This window comes from Glycine soja, chromosome 7 (genome assembly GCF_004193775.1).
Source record: "Glycine soja cultivar W05 chromosome 7, ASM419377v2, whole genome shotgun sequence".
In the NCBI taxonomy this organism is placed as follows: domain Eukaryota; kingdom Viridiplantae; phylum Streptophyta; class Magnoliopsida; order Fabales; family Fabaceae; genus Glycine; species Glycine soja.
In genome coordinates this window covers 38,403,100-38,423,525 of record NC_041008.1, presented here as the reverse complement: position 1 = coordinate 38,423,525, position 20,426 = coordinate 38,403,100, and the positions used below count along the sequence as shown (strand labels likewise).

At 31.0% G+C, this 20,426-nt stretch overlaps 2 protein-coding genes across 2 annotated transcripts; one reads left to right on the top strand and one right to left on the bottom strand.

The window, feature by feature from the left end:
• Positions 1-3,013: 3,013 nt before the first annotated feature.
• LOC114419519 lies at positions 3,014-7,581 on the bottom strand. Its single transcript, XM_028385199.1, has 4 exons — positions 7,443-7,581; positions 7,184-7,296; positions 4,378-4,580; positions 3,014-3,514 (listed from the first exon to the last, which is right to left on the bottom strand). The coding sequence occupies exons 2-4, from the start codon at positions 7,271-7,273 to the stop codon at positions 3,256-3,258; spliced, it is 552 nt and encodes a 183-aa protein (XP_028241000.1). The 5' UTR covers positions 7,274-7,296; positions 7,443-7,581; the 3' UTR covers positions 3,014-3,255.
• A 5,654-nt stretch (positions 7,582-13,235) lies between these two features.
• Positions 13,236-20,184, top strand: LOC114419516 (mitochondrial inner membrane protein OXA1-like). Its single transcript, XM_028385198.1, has 10 exons — positions 13,236-13,365; positions 13,797-14,275; positions 14,763-14,853; positions 15,205-15,252; positions 15,540-15,598; positions 16,117-16,192; positions 16,290-16,421; positions 16,657-16,764; positions 18,187-18,241; positions 19,619-20,184. The coding sequence occupies exons 2-10, from the start codon at positions 13,815-13,817 to the stop codon at positions 19,882-19,884; spliced, it is 1,296 nt and encodes a 431-aa protein (XP_028240999.1). The 5' UTR covers positions 13,236-13,365; positions 13,797-13,814; the 3' UTR covers positions 19,885-20,184.
• Positions 20,185-20,426: the final 242 nt, after the last annotated feature.

Genomic DNA, 20,426 nt, shown 5'->3' with positions numbered 1-20,426 from the left:
TTGTGTAGGTCATGGAACCTAAAATCAGCCCAATGATAAGTGAGTCTTAAGATAATTTTTAAAACAAATTTTTACTTTAAATATGTTAGGTATTTTTACTAACATATGTGTTTTTTTTAATGTATAAGACCTTTTTTACTTTATAAATATTAATAACAAATAATTTTTTATTGATGGACCTTATAAATACTAATAACAAATGATTTTTTATTGATGAACCTAAAATGTAAGCTTTATGCTTTAGGTTACTTTATCCTTAAAACGATCCTATCTAAAATAATCTGTCTATGTAAATGTAAATCCTTTGAATCCAGTTTACCTAATTAACTCACATGTTTAACAAGTTTGGTTTGTGAATTAACAGGTTGGTTAGTAGACTTTTATTTTTTAAAATATTAATTTATTTTGTGCTTTATTAATATACTTATCATAATATGAAACATAATCAATTATTAATAAATAATATTTTATAAAAAATCACAATTATTCATTATTTAGATTTCTTAGGTTTTTTTTAGTTAAAAAAAATATATTTTATTATTATTTTACCCATAGTCCATATATTAGCTAGTTAATTGCGACCTGGCGCAGCCCGTTGAATCTGTGGATCGTTACGAACAAAACCTAAAGCAACCGGTCAAGCTAACCCCCTATATCTAACTCTAGTTTTATACTAATGTTTTTCTTACCTTATATAAGCTGTTTATTACCAGAGGCAGAGACTTAAGGAAGATGGCGGGAGCTGGACCATGATTATGTTTATAATTATCGTCTAATTTGTTTTTATCTTAAAATAATTATCACACAAAGAATGAAGTAAATTTTTTTATATATTGAGAACATTTGCTGGGGTTAATATAGGAAAATAGAAAATAATTATTTTTTATTAACATACATAACTCATTAGATGTAACTTAATTGACAAATACATTGAATTTGTGAGAAGGGCTTAGATTGATTCCTACAAGATACACTCTTAAAGAGAGATGATAGAAGAATTTTAAGTGTGTTCTAAACTGAGGATTACTTTTATTGTGAGCATGGAAGATCAAGCTTGTAAAAATATTTCATGTCTCACCGGTGAGCCAAAGACTCTAATTAAGATAGTTGAATCCAATATATATATATATATATATATATATAAAATAATTTTCAATACTTTTAATATATCTTTAATTATTTTGTTTATTTATATCTCTTATAATATTAATGATAAAAATAAAATTTATAAATAAATTCATTGATGATATAAAGTTAGTTTTGTAAAATTATTACTTTTTTATTTATTAAATTATTACTTTTTCTTAATATGTTATTTAAGACGAAAATTATTTTGAGATGAAAAGAGTAATTTTTTCTAATTAAAATTCAAGGAATGCTTTATTAGTATTGATTAAATTGTCTATTTAGCCTTGAAAGAATTGTCAATTTCTTACTCTGTGGTCTCATAATTATTAGAATCAAAGCCAACCACGATTGCAAATATAACTAAATCTGTATTGAACAACGTAAAAGATTTACATATATTTTACCAAAAATTAAATAAAGATTTACATAGGACCACTCAAAACTCATGCAACCATGTGTTTAAACTTTAAAAGCACACGTTACTATTTTAAAATGACTAGTGTCAAGCTTTAATAAATAAACCTCTGAATCTAACTTATTTAGTTGAGGATAGTATGTGTAAATATTATAATTTTTTTTATATCAGCTTTGGTTCTTGTATAAAAAAAAGTAAATAAACCTCTTTAATCTAAATTATATTAAACATCATATAAGAATTTCAACACTTCACGAGAGGCGGCAATGGAATAACCAGCATGGTTGAAGTGGGAAAAAGCTATGTGATGACCTCTTGATTGGTGACTAGAGAGAAGATGGCAATTGATTAGAAGGGAAATGAATGCTGGAATAGGTACATAAAGACTAGGGCAGTTAAAAAGATTGGACCATTTTGATAACCACACTACACTACACTACTGGTATCTATCACTATCCACTCTTTTTCTCATCCTATAACAGGCAGAGGTGGTTCCTTGTTTGAAAATGGGGTGGTCATGGCTACCCAAAAAGAAAAAGAAAAACTTTATTATGTTATGCATATATTTTTTTTAATGAATATTTTTGTTTTTTTTAAAAAATAAAGTAGAGCTAGGACTCTAAAAATTAACGTTTGGTAAATTTGTAATCTTTCAAAACAAATTTGAAACGAATAAAGGTAAAACAAATTGCTCTTAAATGAAAAACATGCGAGGGCCATATAGTATTTGTATTTTGTAGGCTCAAGGTTCACTGCTTATGTTAAACAGAAAATGGAACAGGTTGGCGATTCTATCCCACTGGCACTCACACTCGTAATATATATATCCGTCATTTTTAATGCTTTCTAAATCACGTTAAACTTTTGTTATTATTTTTTTACCACTATGCTATATATTGATATGAAGTATCACGGATTAGCTTCTGCACGTAAAAAGGAATAAATGAATCAATCAATTTTCGGAAGGCTTTATAAAGCAGTTCCTTAGAAGTTAAATTTCCATTTCTTCATATTTTAAGAAAGAATATCTCTTTTTTTTCATTCTCATTCACGTAAGAATGAATACTATGATTTATAATTTTACTTGTACCAACTGCATGTTAATTTTTTCTAAATATATGTTTTTTGTCCTGTATCATTCCATGAATGTTTCCTAATCCATTGAATCAAGATTTAATCTCACTCACAATACGTAATTATTATTAGACCAAGAATTTTACACAAAAAAAATCAAATAGTGTTATCCCCTTAGATTGTTTCCCTCACAAACACAAGGAAACTTTTTTAATTATATTTAGCCTAACTTCTCTTAAAATAATTGAAAAAAAAATCAAGTGGAACACAACCTCAATATCTGAGTTTTGACGTCAATTTGGCTTTAAAGGCACATTGAGCTCAGCAAGAAAATTACGTCATGCTTAATTTTTCTTTTCTTTAAATGTCACTAACTTTGTAGCCTAACGAACGACATTAACATTAAACATTACAAATATTATTAACAGATATTTACTTCACATTTTATTTTGAAAAGTTACCTTATAGGATATATAGGGGTACACAAGTGTAACCCGCTGCGTGAGGCAGCACCTATTGTGACATGATTGATCATTGAAGAGTCAAAAGGAAGGAAATAAGGTTCATAATAATTTACAAGTAGGCTTTCACATCCAACTTAACATTACAAACAATTAATTAATTTCCCCACACTACTACTAAAAATTGGCCATCCTCACACCAGTGTCCCTAGCATAGGGAGGGGGACCATTATTATTAGCTTTTGAAAAACTAACATAATAGAGCTCTGAGGTTATGCCTGTGAGAACAATGAAGGCAGCTCCAGCTCCAAACACTCCCTTCCTCAAGGTCTGGCATGAAGGTGCTCTCTCTCCCATGAGATCACGGTACTTGGTGTGGTACGCGTTCCTCACAGAACCCGCTAGAAGGCACGAAGCAGCAATGATAAATGTCACCCTGGATCATACATGTACGGGAAAACAACATATCATGTCTTTGTATGTTGTTGCCTTTGAGCTTGTTCGATTTGAGCTCAAGAAGTGCTTTGTGATCCTACATGAAAGTATCAAATACAAACATCTCTCTTCTTTGAAGTGTTGCGGTGTCAAACACATTTTCAACACCGACACCTCCCCAACATTTGTTCAACTAAATTAAGCGGATAATTCTACACTCTTGAGGTGACACCACCTCCATATGAATAGACACACACTAATATTATTAAAACAATATTCATCTTTTAACTTTTAAAGAAGTTATCTTAAATAAAATACTAGAAAATATTAACAATAAAAAAATGTTAAAAATATACTCTTTTTATCACTCTTTTTATTGGTTGAAATTTATTAAAAATCACAAAAATATGATGAGTCCTGCGTCTTATTTAATAAATCTTTCTAAAAACAATTAGCTCACAGAGAGTGTGTTCGTGACACTCTTCTAAAAATTATATATGTTGTGTATGTGTTATGTCTTGTGTCTCCGTAAGAATATGTGCTTTTTAGTTGTATATTTTCACTAATAATGATAAATTGATAATGCATTGTTATTTTCATTTTGTTTCAATCTTGTGTGCAAGAAATCATAGAAAAACAATGCTGTTATAGGGTGATAGAGAGTGAAAATCTTTGAAGACAAAATGAAAATAAGGTGATATTTTTATAATTTTTAGTGAAAATAGAAAACAGAAACAGAAAAAAACATTTCCTAAAAAACTAAATAAACCAATTGTTTCTGTGAATTGAAATCAACAAATGAATAATTTAGAGCAAACATATAATTTCTGTTTTTAAGACTAGGATTTAGCAATTAACACATACCAGCTAGTGATGAACAAGCAAATTGACCATGATCTTGATCCACTGGGTCTCATAGCTCTCCCACAGCACAGGCATCTAGTTACAACCATAATGATCACCTGACTGGCAACTAGGATAAACAAGGACCCCACACCTAGGCCGGTTGCAATGTCTGAGTCATATTGACAGTAGTTTCTACCTGCACTGTCTTTATTTAACGAGGCCTGTCACATACAAGAACTAATTGTTACACTTGAGTAAACCCATTTCAACACTGCAAAAATTTGTTTCCAGTTTTGACTTATCCCATCACACCCTACTATGCAAGGAAACAATACAGCAGATCCATGGAGAAAATGTTGAACTAGTAGCTAATAGTGTGTCTGCACAATGAAACTAATTCTAGAACATGTTTTATGTATGAACAAAATTTTAATCCATACTTTGTTTCCCTCAAATCACAAATAAATGAAATAATGCAACTTGGAATTGCTGAATACATTGCAACTAATGAATTAAAATTCAAATTTACGTTAGCTTTTCCCCCTATCTAATGGTGTTGTCAGAGTCAGACAACAATCATAAACTTATTCTGCTTTACATTTTCTAGAAGTAAAATTCAGGATCTAATCATGAGAGAACATTGAAGGTACAAGTTGGTTAAACTGCCAAATCTCTTAAGATGGAAATAATGCTCCCACATTCACTAGAGACTAGAGAGATCAAGGTTATCTTGAGATATGTAATGCAAGCTATACTCATGCCATGGAACTGCTCACGGTACCTTGCCACATAAGGAAAAAAATAACAGAAAAAATAAAAAAGCACATACCTTCCAAACACTTACACAAATGCTTATTTCATAAAATAAATCTAAATAAACTATAAATAAGTTCTTTCAAACAAAGCCCAAGTCGTTTTTAAGTTTATTAATTTAGTGTTTTTAGTAGACATCTTTATGATAGAAGATGAAGTAAAAATAGGAATATAATAAAAGGCCTTTTGAATGTTGGAGTTAAGTTGTAAATAGCAATAAGTAAAACCATAATTCTCTACATAAAATAACAATTTATAAAGTAAATGGGCTAGTTTGTTTAATTTTTTTTAAGAAAAATAGTTTTTAAAAAGGTACTTTTTTAAAATATTTTTTTAATAAATAAATAAATAGGATTTGCTTCTTAGAAAAAGTATAAAAAAAATACTTTTAAAAAATAATTTAGACAAACACATCAAAAAATAAGATAAAAAACTAATTAAAAATGATGTACAACAAATAAGAATAATGAATAATTAAGTAAATTTTGCACTGCTCTCCCCGGTGCTCATGAATATCAAACAACACAACCGGAAATTGCTTGTGCTGTGCATCTGCGCCCAACAACAGATAGAACAAAAGCTTGTTCCATGTTGTTGAGTTGTTCTAATTGTACTGTCCCCTGAAGTGCATCAAATGCAAACTAAATGGACTGGCCCTTCATAAGAGTTTGCATGCCAACATTTTTCTGTTTTAAACATATCTTCATGTAATGCAACTTGTCTTTTTATTTTTATACGGTAGCATTTGGTAATGTGTTAGAATCATATGGAATTTGACATCTGAGTTCTATTTTATGTCTAGTACGTTCTAATGATAATAAAATAGAAACAGAACATGTGATTAAAAAATGATACATTCATTCCACTTAAAAGATGAAACCAAGGAGAACCTAGAATTTTCCATTTTGTTCAGTCCACACAAACCAAATGCTACTTAAGACTTTGTTTGACGGAGAGGATGAAAATAAAAGGGATATATTTGAATTAAAGTAGAGCGTAGGAGCTAGGAGACCAACACTATTTCCCCTATATTTTTCTCCCCCTCTACCAAATGCTACTTAAATGTGTTTTAGCCTCGTACCATAAGCAAGTTTTAATTTTAATTATCATAAAAAAAAATCTTTGCTTTTATTCCTACTATTATGTCACACACATTAATGTGTTTAACATAGGTCAATTGATCATTCCAGATGGCACCCACTAGCATTTGTGGTACTATATTAGCATGTGATAGCTCTAAATTTTTTGTTGATTCCTAAAATAATTTTTTTTTATCTACTTTAGAAAACTAGGGTGAAAATAATCTTAAATTTTAGATAGATAAATATAAAAAAAAAGATTATATAGGGATCAAAATTAAAATTTTCTCATTTTATATAAAAAACAAATAATTTTTTTACAAAGACCAAAATCATAACTTATTCATTTTGTAAAGATTATAAACGTCTTTCTTAAAAAGAAATATTTAAGCCAAAAAGTAATTTGTCAATTTAAATTTTTTACATGAATTATGTATTATAATCTTGACATATTTGTCAATTTTAAAAAAAATGAACCATAGAGAGTTGAAATTAAAAGTTAATAGTGACATCATCAAATCATGTACTTTTATCTTTAAAATTAATAGCACAAAACAATAATTTACATTTTTTGCGACAACGCTTCATTTTCATACCTTCCTTACATATGAAGTATGAAGTCAAGGGAAATTTAACAAAGAGAGAACCGAATAAACAAGCACTGAACCACCTATTCTTTTCATACTAAAATAAATTAATAATATCGTTATCAACCTCAACCAAGATTAATCACAATAACTAATCCAAAAAAAAATTCAATTGAATATTATAATCGCTCTTTGTTTCCCCATTCAGACTCAGATAACTAAATCCATAGTTCTAAAATAGAAGTAAACATCATAAGATCATAGCAAAAGCAAACTCTAAGGAAAAGAGAAACCAAAAAAAAAAAAAAAAGCAAAGCAAGAAAGAGAAGAAGAAAGTGGACTCACAGTATTCCTTCTCTGCTCTGCAGCAACAGCGAGAGCAAAAGCAACCAGATCAAGCACAAACACCACCGCTAGTAACAGAGACGAAGCCATAGTAGCTGACCCACCACTTAAATCTGAATATTTATCCACAAAAACACCCCCAAAAAAAGAAAAATAATGGATTAAAGACTGAAAAACGGAAATAGTATATTAAGCTCTTGAGATTATAACCAAAAAAAAAAAAAAAAAAAGCAGCAGCAATAGGAACTTAGGACTATACTAGGAGGAGGTTTGGATTCTCAGATGAGAGTGATTTTTCCTTTGTTTGGAAGCAAATGGGGGAGTAAAGAAGCAAAGCAAATTAAAGTATGCAACTTTTGGCTGCATTTGTAAGCTTTCTGGCGTTTAAATTCGGCGAATAGCGCCTTATATCTTTATTATATAACTTTTTTTATTATTCAGTCACACCTTATAGAATTATTGCTACTTATAAAAAAAATGAAATGAATAATATAGTACCCAAATTGCAGATACGGTTCATTTTCTGTTTTTTTAAGTGTTCAGATACGGTTCATTTAAACTAAATAAATGTATAAAATAAAAATAATGTAAAGATACACTTATCATTAATTAAAAATAACCAAAATTATAAAATTATATATTTTGTTATTTGTAAACAATTATTTAATCTAAGGAACTAAATGCGCAATTTAACGATAGTGCATTAGTAACGTTCGTTTTATATATTTTAATATTGGTATAGTGGGGTTTGCGCTGTCAGCAACAGCATTTTTGTTTGAAGCCGTTCGCAGGTGCAGGGTGAATTGCTATGACACGGTGTGAGATACACATGAATGATATCCCCTCGTGCGATAAGCACGTTAGAACTTAGAACTTAGAAGCGTGATGTAACGTTGACTATGGCATCTACATCGTTGATCATGATGAGTTCATTTACCAACTACTTTGATACACTTCTCGTTCTTGATTCACTTTTTTATATATAAAATAAAAAATAGTTTATGTTTTTCATATACTTAAAAACATTCGGACCATCTATTTCACACTCAATTGATTTCCTCTCGCAAAGCTGACCCATTTTATAAAATAAATGCTAATCTTACAAATAACAGTATAGTGTGTATTGTTTGTTATTCTTGGCCTCTTAAATGGAACTTGTTGTTGATTGAAAAATGGGGGCACCATGAAATTATTTCAGGGAGAAAGTTGAGGACAAAAATCACAAAACTTCCGTGAAGAGAGAGCCAAGCCGAGGATAAGGATCCAAAAAAGTCAAACCTAAAGGAAACTTCATGTACCACTAATTAAGAAAAGTTGCACTACACATGATTGAGAAGACTTGGTTGGACAACTTGAAGCCATATACAATTAAAGAACAAATAATAATTGAATCACGGAGAACTAATATAATTCCTAGAGCACAAAGCTGAAACGATAATGAAAGCAAAATGGGTCTTCTCTGATGATTTTTTTATCAGAATCTCTAATGCGTGAGTCCAAAAGAAGGAGGGAGGTACCTAGAAAAGACACTATAATATTTAAGTAAAGTTTCAATTTAGAGATATTGATGATATATAATGAATATTCGAGAGTGAATCAACTCTCTTACATGGGGGTTCTCCCTTTTTTATATTGAACTTATTGGACCTGGAGTTTATGGGTCTGCACGTTCTAATTACCAGTTAAGTAATAGGTCAAATTAAGTAATTATCTTTAAGTGGATTTATTGGCAATAATCATGGTCTAATGATACTTGTCATTTGCATATGTTGAAGGTCGAGACGCGTTGTACGAAATATGTGGGCACATGACTGAGAGGGTACTCGGTTTAATGCATCAAGTGTCTTCTTGGCTTGACTCCCTCAACAACAAACCTTTGACCGAAATCATTATTACGTACCTAAAAAAGAATTATCTCACGAATAATATTTGACTCAAAGCAAAGAAGTAAATATTAGAGGTAAAAAATGAAGAGGGATGCCTCTCCTATTTATAGGGGTTGGGCTTGTAAAGAGGCCCAACCGATAACCACTCTCCATTGTTGGATCAGAACAGATCTACACCTAAGATCATGAGACATTCTAGTAGTCAACATGGGAAGTCGAGCGAACATGTGATGTAACTATTACATCCACGATGTAACAGTTACATCGTGCCCATTAAGGCCCATAACCTCCAGAGGAGTTAATGATAATTGTTTTGACACAACATAAAGTCTTTCTTTTTGGCCAAGACCAAAAAAGGGCTCATGGGACTAGTATATCGAATAAGGTATTTAGTCAGGCCGAGAGGACACTTGATGCATCAAACTGAGTACCCTCTCGGTCATGTGTCCACATATGCCGTATAACACGTATTGTCATTCAACATATGCAAGTGATGAGTATCATTTGACTATGATTATCATCAATAAACCCAATTAAGGGTAATTACTTGATTATAAGTACCTAAGCAGGATTAAGAGGTATATTACTTAACTGGTAATTAGAATGTGCAGGCCCATAGACCCCAGACCCAGTAAGGTTAGTATAAAAAGGGGAAAACCTCCCACGTAAAAGGGTTGATTCACTCTTGAATATTTATTATATATCATCAATAGCTTTGAGTCGAACCCTTACTTAAGTGTTAGAATGTCTTTTGCAAATACCTCCCGCCCTTTGTTCTTTCATACTCATATGCACCAGAGATTTCAGCAAGGAACCACTAAAGAAGACCATTCGATACAACAGAAGAATCTTTGACGTAAGAGTAAGAGTTTAGTCCATTTGTGACAGGAACATTACTATTTAGTGTCCATTTCACAAAATGAAAAAATATAGATGAAAAATAAGAAAGATACATAAAAGTAAGTGAAAAATAAATGTAAGAATATAAGAGAAATAAAATGAAAATAATTAATAAATTTCATGTCGTTGATATTCCTTCTTTTTTCTATTGAAAGAAACTTGTATTATATCATTAAGAATAAAAGATTCAATATATGTACAACTTGGCATATAATTAAAAATGGGTTTAAATGAGGCTAGTAAAGTTGTTCATTGTATAGATTATTATAATGGCAAGTTCTCTCTTCTTTTTCTTTTTTTTGTATATCTTATTTAAGAGACAAAAAAATCGTTTATAGTGAATGTTGAATTATTAAATTGGGTTGGATAAAATGTATTTAATTTTATTATTATTTTTAAGTAATAATATTGGATTTATTAGTATAGAGATTTTTTTTATTTCATTCTAATTTATTTTTTAGATATTTAGAGATATGCACAAATAAAAATGAACTCTCACAATTCATATAGATATATAGAAATCCTTTTAAATTTGTGAGAGACAAATTTTGTCACAAACAATATGAGAGATTTGTGAGGGACAAATTTTCTCATAAAAGATTAAAAAATTTAATGATATTTTTATGTTTGTGACCGATTTTGTCCTTCACAAATTTATGAGAAAATTATAATCCATCACAAATAATGAAAAAAATATATATAAAAATATTCAATTTATTATCAATTTTTAGCGACAAAATTTATATATTTGTAGTAGATATATTTCGTCACAGTTTGAGACACATTATGAAATCTCTTGATAAAATTTTGGGACGTCAATTTTTGTGACGAAAATTATGTTCATCACAAATTCTATCACAGATAATTTTTATATGTTTACTACGGAATTGAAGCCTCACTGATAATATTTTTTCTATTAGTGACACCTTGGCATATAATAAAAAAATTGCTACCTAGTGTATAACCTAGATACCCCAGCTAGCTCCTGGGCAACAACTTGGTTAGTTTGTCTGCTGATAAACTTCACAACAAAATTTGAAGAAAAGTAATTCTGAATGCAACTTGATATAATTCCTCCTAGCTCTGTAACCATGATCTTTCTGGAATTGATACAATTCACTGGGTATTTACAATCAAGTTCCAAAGGGCCATCCAATCACCACTTTCAGCATAGCAACTATTATCCATTACATTCCCTTGATTTGCTCCATCCCTTGATTTCGTCGAGAATGCCCCATCCCTTGATTTGCTCCAAATGATTTTGTCTTCATCATTTGTCAAGAAAATGGGGAAAGACAGAATATGCATTGCATTTGCATCCCGTGGGCTGAAAACTTGATGAATAAAATCTGAAGACCATGACCCAATAGATAAATTTAGAAAATCATATACCTTCAAGTTTTCCAATCCTGGAGGAGGGAGGTGTTTAAATACAAGGATTGCCATCCAGCAAATCCAATGAATTATGCTTAAAATATTTCTTTTATTATCCTCTAATAAATCTGAAAACAAGCATTCTCATTTTTTATATTTTTGGAAATCTAATAAAATTTCGTAAAATAAATGCTAAAAAATATTTTACAATACCCATGCATATAAATTAGACTTCTTTTTGTTTATACTTCTTAAACTATCTTTATTTAACCAAGAAATGAATATATACATTATTAGTTGATTGGAGAACACATGTTTGAGGATGCTAATTAAAGATATCTCTTTAAATTAATCATAATTTGCATGTTAAGTTATTATTATTAAGTGATAACATTAACTAATGATATAAAATATTGACCCACAATAACTTGACACATCATTAAAAAATCTGATGAGACAATTATATGTAATTTATTTTTATTGTAAAATATTATTTAATTTCCCATCAACTACTTTGACATCATCAATTAGCATAAACAATATATATGACATCATCAATTAGCATAAACAATATATATGACAATATTGACATGATGGAGTTTATACATTATGGTAATGTATAATGGGATGCTAAAGATGTTAAAATAATGTGAAGACAATAATCGCAATATGAACAATATTTACACCACATTACATGTAGAAAAGACAATATTGACATCAATTTACATGTTGCATTCACATCAATTAGTTGCAAAGTCCATGACAAGAGTTTTGACAAAAATACTACTACTACTTGGCAATTTTAATCCAACCACAATATTTGTTGTGAATAATTAAACATGTTACTTGATTATATGCATGAATCTATCTTATGTTTGGTGTATTTATAATTTATAAATACAATAAAATTAGATAAAGATTTAAAAAGTGATATGACTCTGTTCTACTAAATAATGTCAAACCAAATGGGTCAAAATAAAATTATTTTGTCAAATGTTTATTTTATGACAAAATATCATCAAGTTTTCTATCTTTCTTCTTCATCTCTTTTGTAATGTTGATGATACGGTTAGTGAATTTCTATTTTCTCCTATGATGGCAATCTATATATTTCTGGTGTTTAGAATTGGAGGATTGTGATTTATTGAATTAAACATGAGAGAACCTTTTAAACAAATTAGAAGAGATACCTTGTCAAGAAACCTCAATTAATTGTATTTTGCTTAAAATATTTAGTTATACATTTTGTTCCGATAATGTGATGCATGAATGATTTTGGATCTTCAATTTATAATTGTTCAATTTAGGTCCTTATATTTTCAAATTATACAACTTTGCCCTATTTATCAATTTGACATCCAATATTTGACAAAAAAAAATAACGTGACTATAAACTATTGAACAATTAATTTGACGCCCGATAGATTTTTTTATTACAATAAAAACAGAAAATTACTTTTCTTTAAAAACAATTTAGACATATTTTTAAAAAATGGAAAATTATTTATTTTATTAAAAAAATAAAAAGGGAAGTCTAAACAAACTGACCAAAAGATAAGTAAAAATACAATTAAATCATTTTATGAAATAGAACAAATTACGACCATACTGTCTTAAGTTTTGTGTAATTATACATAATCTTACCTTTTTTATTTTCCTATATTAAGTCCTTTAAATTTGAAAATATGTTTAAAAATATTACATTAACGTCTGACACTTCTCAAACCTTCCACTAACAACCTCCATAAGAATTAAGAAAGACAAAAAATAATGATTAAAAATATAGAAATAGTTATGTGTAATTACTTGGAAACTTGGAATATTGGTGTAATTTGTTCTCTGATATTTCCGTCAAAACGCGTCGTTCAGCTGCTCATCGGCGTCGTTTTGAGGTTAAAGAATGAAATTAAAGTATAGTGTACCCACAAACCCCTACAAACCCGTTCTTCTCTGCTATTTTGTTTGGAACACTGCGTCTTCAACCCGAAGGCTGCGCCACCACCTCAGCCTCCATCGTCCACGGTGAGTTCCTTTCATTCCTTTCACATTTTGATGTGAGTTTCTTTCCTCAACGCTGTTTCATTGCTTTTTTTTTTTTTTTCTTTTCACATCTAGTTGATTTTGCTATATGCCCTTATATTGTTCAACCTAATTTTTCCACTATTTTCGTCGCCTATTCACTTAGATATTATTATATTAAGCCCACCTTAAATCACTTAACATAGTCCCAAAGAGTTACCGAGGAAGTGGTTGATGATATATAAAAATAGCTGGAAAAATTATTGATACATGTTGTTTATTTATTATATTCGAAATCTGCCCAAGGTTTTGCAAAGTTTATTTGATATATTCGTTGGTATTGGAATTACGGATCAATCATAATTCTGAGCAGTGTGGATTTTGTTATCTTGGCACAATCTGAATTCAGTTTGTTACTTGATTCTGTTTGATAGAATTGGCTAAGAATACCAATGGCATACCGACGGTGCCTCTTGATAAGAGGGAACCTCGTGGATCGGAGGTGCCATCCGTCTTTCAGTTATGTTCTCCACAGTGACCAGGGGAAGCACGAAAACACCAATGAAAAATCATCTTCAGGAGGGGATGGTGATTTTACCCAAACAAGGTCCTTTGGAAGCTCTCTTAATGGACCAATGGGTTTTTTTGCACATTCCCGTGATAGATTTCTTTCTCCGTGCTCCAGATATGGTTTCTGCCGATATATGTCGACGGTGAATCAGGGTTCGGATAAGATTAGTAGTGACGTAATGACTGATGTGGCTGATGTCCTCACCAACACAACCATGGATGCTGTAGTTTCTCAGGCTCCCGTTGTCAATGAGGTTGCTATTGCTGCTGCTGATTCTTTTTTGCCTGTACAGGCCTTGCAGTACGTTATAGATGCTGTGCATTCCTACACTGGCTTAAATTGGTGAGTCTCTCTCTCTCTCTCTCTCTCTCTCTATGTGTGTGTGTGTGTGTGTGTGTGTTTATGAAATGATGAATCCTAAGGGAATTCCAAAATAGTTCAGAATTGGTATTCATGCATGTTAAGTTATCATTGGTCTATTTTTCGCTTTTACCATGGATTTGGGTTTGTACTAGCAATTCCTGTAGATTGTCTGTTTAATTATAATTTGCTATACATAAGTACTGAAGGTACTGACTTTCCTTTAATATTTTCTGAATTGGAAACTTAGTTATTTTATGTCATTTTGAAATGTGTAGCAAATTTAGTTTAGGGTTTCAAATAGCAAGGTTGTTCTTACCCTATTGTAGTATGTGATGTAAATTCTGGGATTTGATTATCCGAAGGTGTATTAATTCAAAAACCATAATTTCATAAATAATACATCTAGGATTTGCTGGCACATTAGTTTTGAATGGAAATTGTTAATATTATAGCTTCTTTGTTTCAGGTGGGCAGCCATAGTTCTAACAACCCTGTTGATTCGAACCGCTACAGTTCCACTCTTAATAAATCAACTTAAGGCCACTTCTAAACTTACGGTATATTGTGCTACTTTTAAGTTCATCTTTGTTTCTTGCTAAAATAAAGTAATGGCAATGACTCTTGCTTGTACCTTCGACCTTCGGATGTCCTGATTGGAGTAAACACAATATACACATTTGGAGGGAACTGTTTGCCGTTAGTTCCCTTTCCCTTTTTGGATTAAGATTACCTTAACATGGATTGGAAGGTTAATTCCTTAGCTTCACAAGTCTGTTCCCTTTTTTTTTCTTTGTTCCTGTTTTCCATAACGACCCTCAAACTTGTTTTAGTTGTTATATCGATAATGCACTTCTTCCATTTTCTAATCTATCTTGTTACCTAAGTTTTTTGTTTTATGTACGTGACAGTTAATGAGGCCTCATTTGGAAGAGATAAAGCAACAAATGGAGGGACTGGTAATTATCAATTCATTTTTAATTACTGATGATAGTGATATGCTATTATATTGATATGCAAGTGAGCTGATGGGGCCTCACAAGTTCTGTTGTCTTGTATCCATAAATTTTAGTTTGACTCAAATTTTTTTGAGGTTTTAGTTGGTTCACCTGTTCAGTATCTGTCCTGGTGATCTATGTGATGGAATGGATCCTTTTTGTTGGAGAAATGTTTTAAGTTTTGGATTTTATTACATTTATTTTCTAAAGCAATTTTTTCTCTGATCGCAATAACATCCAATTTTCAGACTATGGATCCCGTAGCTGTTGCTAAAGGTCAGCAGCAGATGAAGAAACTATTTAAGGAGTAAGTGGTTTCTTAATTTGCTTGTAAAAGATATCCTTGACATTATTCTTGTGGTCTCTTTTAATCTATTCTTTATCTGCTGATACTCATTTTTTATCCTCTCAATCTGATGTAATTACTATTTACTACATTTATATTTAGTGATATAATATACGATGCATTAGTGGAGCAATCTTTGTGGTGACTTGTGAACTATGATGGCCATACCTGAAATCATTAAATAGCCAGTGTTCCGTTTTAACTTTTATGAACTGCTAACGCGGCTTCACTTTCTAACTATTTTCAATAGATGGAAAATGTTGCGTCTGAAGACAGGTGTTATTAGATATTTAAACATTTCTTTGTTTGGTTTTGATAAATGCAGATAGTTAGAAGAGTAATTATTGTTAATGCTTAAGAACCAAGACTTGAGTGGTTCATGGCTTTTAGGAAAGTGTTTCAAGTATTAAGTCAAACTTCATAGTTCATGGATCTTTGTTTGACTAAACAATATCTACCTTTGGTTTTGATAAATGCAGATATGGTGTGAGTCCTTTTACGCCATTGAAGGGACTCTTTATCCAAGGGCCTATTTTTGTTAGTTTTTTTCTTGCGGTAAGCTGAGTTTCAACTTGATATTTTCCCTAATTGTAAGAGTCTGAGGAGCCTTCATATTGTTTCTATCCATTCTCATTTCTGTGTTTAAAGATAGATAACAAATATGGCTGAAAAAGTGCCATCATTCAAGCATGGCGGAGCTTCTTGGTTTATTGATCTCTCAACTCCTGATGCCTTGTACATTTTTCCAGCTTTGACAGCATTGTCATTCTTAATAACAGTAGAGGTGAGCATTTTCTTTTCAGAAACTTTCAACTTTTTTTATAATTCTCTTTCTAGATGACTTTCTTTATTCTTGATTGAATGCTTTTAGTGTTCTGTTTTGAATTTTATTTTGTATTCACTATATAACTGGCCACGTCTAAAGAAATGAAGAAGTTTTAAATTGAGATGGCAAGAGTGATGTTATCTGTTGTATTTTGGTTCCAATTTTGATTAATTGGCTTCTTATTGTTCCTCAGTGTAATATGCAAGAAGGGATGGAAGGAAATCCTGTGGCTGGCACCATGAAAAATGTCTCTAGGGGTCTTGCTGTTCTTACAGTTCCTTTCACCATGGGATTTCCAAAGGTAAACTTTTCTAGCTTAGCCTTCTTTGGAATGAAAAACTTCCCTTTGCTTACACTTATTTTTGCATTTGAAAGTAGTTCTGTCTGAACTTTCAGTAAAATTTGTTGCATCCTATTTGTGTGTGTGGAACCATGTATCAACACCTTGTTAACATGGCTTTGGATGCAAAAGCTACAGCGGGTAGCGTTTATTTTAAGGTGCATCTGTGTATTTGTGACCCAGTTCCAAACACACTGTTCAGTTTGCTTATTGACTGGTAACCTTGCAAGTGTAACTTGTTATCTTGAAAGAGAAAGTTACCAAAAGGCACTTGATACTCTTTTGATATCTTAAATACTTTTAATATCAAAATCTGCTTTAGCTTTAGACATCACACATCGTATGCATTGTGTGGTTTATATAGAATGCTGAGAATGAATGAGATCTGTGTGAAACCGTTTCAGGAGAATGAACACAGTAGTCAAATAATTAGATAGGGTGTTTTTGGTAGCTCTATCATTTCCTTTTTGTAAACAACTTAAACTTAATCGACTTTTTCACTTTTTGTATGAAAATTAGTGAAATAAAAGCAAAAGGCTAAAAATAGCAAATTGCTGTATGTTTCATATTGGTGTTATGGAATTGTACTGGCATCCATCAATTAAACGACTTTAAATCACATGCAATTAATGACATGATCTGAATTGCTGACTTGTCGAATTGTAAACAGTTAACACCATAATTACCAAACAGAAACTTCTCTCTTTCCATCTAGTGTGGGACTAAAAAATTAATTTATAGGCTTTTATGTGAGTGTCAATCGATGTCTTTTTTTGGGTGGTTCTCTTTCATGGATCTCCCAAGAGATCCGAGCACCATTGAAATGATGTCTTTGCTGCTTTATTATCTCCTGTTTATTTATCTATCTTTCAAACTCCAGAGGATTTCCTATTCCCTCCTTCGTACTATAAGAAAGGTAGGTCATAATAATTAAAAAAATTAATGTAGTAATTTAATGTTTGGAAATATAATAGGAAACCTGAAATATTCTGAATTGACTGAACACAGAAAAGTTCTATTCCAATCTGGAAACTTAAAAAAATGCTCTATTTTCTCTATTTGAAAAGAGATGAGTTAATAGTTATGAAAATTAATATTGTAATATACCTCAATTTGAAGGGTATCTTTTGCAAAGCAAAGGTTTCTGCAATCCATGCCTTATATATGCTATTGATATAGATAGGTTATTAATTATCCATTTCCATCCACATATATTGGGTTTGTATGCTGCGTTTTGTTTGTAATATCTAATGGTGCTAAGCTAGTTGAAACAGAAAAGGGGTGCTTGCATATTTTCTTTTTACAGTTTTCATGGTTGCTTTCATTTGTCATTCTATATAATTTGAACTTGTTTTTATTTTTATTTTTTTTATAACTGTGCAGGCAATATTCTGTTACTGGGTTACATCAAATTTGTTTTCACTTGTGTATGGACTTGGTAAGGCTCTTGAAAATTTTCATTTGCAATTTTACTGTCTTTCCCAATTTTCACGTCTTTAATAAGGCAGAACCTGAATTTCTTGAAATGCACATTGCTTTGGGCGTTTTGATTCCACCATATGATCAATGATTGCATTTAGGTAGGCTAGAATGTATAATGCACGTAATTGAAGAATCCATGGCTCCATAATCTTGGTATTCTTTTTGAGTGCACACTTCTCTATTCATGATGATCCAAAACGCTCCCAAGATGCACTTACGGTCTTGCACTCCTAATTTTACTGACTGATGTAGTGTTTTAAACATATCTATGAAGTCGAAAGTCTTTCACCATCATTCATAGCCTGACTGACTGCTATTCAGTTGTTAGTAGCTTCTGTATTGAAAATCTGCTTGTTTTATGATCTACACAAAAAATTAGCATAATTTCAATCAATATTTTACTCCATTCAAAATCACAACTATCTCAATAGATATGTTTTGTTTTCTCAACCTTAGGACTTATAAGAGAATTTCTGTCCTCTGCTTGAATTATTACTTATTTTATTTATTTATATTTAATTTCACAAGCAGTATGTGTAGAGCCATTCTGTTTGGAAAATTTTCTCAAGGTTGTCATAAATATGGTCTGTTGATTGTAATCAGATACTTAGTTTCCTTATTATTAGCCATTGATAGGATAATTTACTTGGTCCATAATTGTAGGATCAAGAACAAGATTAGTTTATCGTTTAGATAGCATCTTTGTATTCATATTGGCACAGTACTGTAAATCATTCAACTTGGTCTAGATTCTGTTGATATCATCCGTGGGACTCGAATTAGAGGACTAAAATTTATTTTAAAAGCACTAAATTTTGACATAAATTTAGTCCCGTAGTCATGGAACATATGTAAAAATTTTCATTATGTTTGGATTGTGAGATTGAAGGACTACATTTATGCATTTGTCGATTGAAAAGCAAAATTGATGTTAATGTTTTTGGAGGACCAAATTGATGTCGCTTCCTATGATGTTACTTTTTCTGAAATGAAAGCAAAATTGATGTTGCTTTCTATGATTGAGAATTAAATTTTTCCGAAATGATGAAATGACCTTGAGGTTAGGGAGGGGTGGGGTTAAATGGGGTTAGTTACAAAAAATAGAGGACCAAAATTCTCTTAACAAAGTGAATAATTGCAGACTGCATTAGGTCTATAAGACCCAAGTTTTAGGCTGTGTTTCATGTATGGACTAAGTTCCTAATTATTTATGCATTAAAAGAAATGTTTTTTGACTCTTAACTGCATAGTAGAAACACAAGTCAACCTTTGTTGTAATCTTTTTGTTTTTTTTTCTTCCTAATTATTTGCTCTCTTATTTCCAATTTTACAGTGCTTAAAGTTCCTGGTGTAAAGAAAACTTTGGGTATTCCTGAAATACCTGTTGCACCACCCACCACCACCAGTGCTCCTCAATCTCCCTTTTCTATATTTCCAGCTCTAAAACAAGCTACATCATCAACAACAAATGGGCAAAGCTCAATTCCAGAAGAAGCTTCAAAACATTCAAATAAAAAAATATCTTCTTCTTCTGTTATTAGTCAAAGGCTTAGAAGTTTAGAGAAACAAGTGAAAGGAAGAAAGAAGAACCAGAAGTGAGGAAAATTTACAATAATCCTAAATTAAGCCATCTATACATGGAGCAATTGTGCTCAGATTTTTGTTATATTTTATGATCCTGGGATGAGGGAGAAATTAGTTTAAACTTTGTTTGCTTAGGAAGTTAAAACTTTTGCTTATCGTGTTGTCTACACTCGATTCATGGGTTTCTCAATTCTTGTGTAAAACTTGGTCCCTATCAGACTGGGAGGCCTCAATAATTTTGTATAACTTTTCTTCAATTTTTCATATTCATTTTAAAAATTAATGTGATCAAAAGATTGCTAATATTAGCCCTTATTTGACACAAATTGTATGAGTTTCAACTTCATTTCAAGTGTTAATTTTTATTAGGATACTAGGCAATTACTATTTTTTATTGGACATTTGGGATTTTTTTTTTTACAGACATCGTATATGCTGCAGAGAATATTCAAGCTTCAAGCTTGACACTGAAATATGAAGAGTGCTGTGAACATAAAAGTAGTTTAACAAAATAGTTTTCTTTAATTGAAAATGCAATTTTAAGATTTGTGTATATA

Excerpts from the sequence above, each read along its gene's own strand:
- LOC114419519 (XM_028385199.1), bottom strand. The coding sequence starts at position 7,273 with ATGGCTTCGTCTCTGTTACTAGCGGTGGTGTTTGTGCTTGATCTGGTT. Across the intron at positions 4,581-7,183 it reads CAGAGCAGAGAAGGAATACT|GCCTCGTTAAATAAAGACAG; the intron begins GTGAGTCCACTT and ends TGTATGTGACAG. Across the intron at positions 3,515-4,377 it reads TGCTTGTTCATCACTAGCTG|GGTGACATTTATCATTGCTG; the intron begins GTATGTGTTAAT and ends TGTATGATCCAG.
- LOC114419516 (XM_028385198.1), top strand. The coding sequence starts at position 13,815 with ATGGCATACCGACGGTGCCTCTTGATAAGAGGGAACCTCGTGGATCGG. Across the intron at positions 16,422-16,656 it reads CATTCTTAATAACAGTAGAG|TGTAATATGCAAGAAGGGAT; the intron begins GTGAGCATTTTC and ends ATTGTTCCTCAG. Across the intron at positions 18,242-19,618 it reads TTCACTTGTGTATGGACTTG|TGCTTAAAGTTCCTGGTGTA; the intron begins GTAAGGCTCTTG and ends CCAATTTTACAG.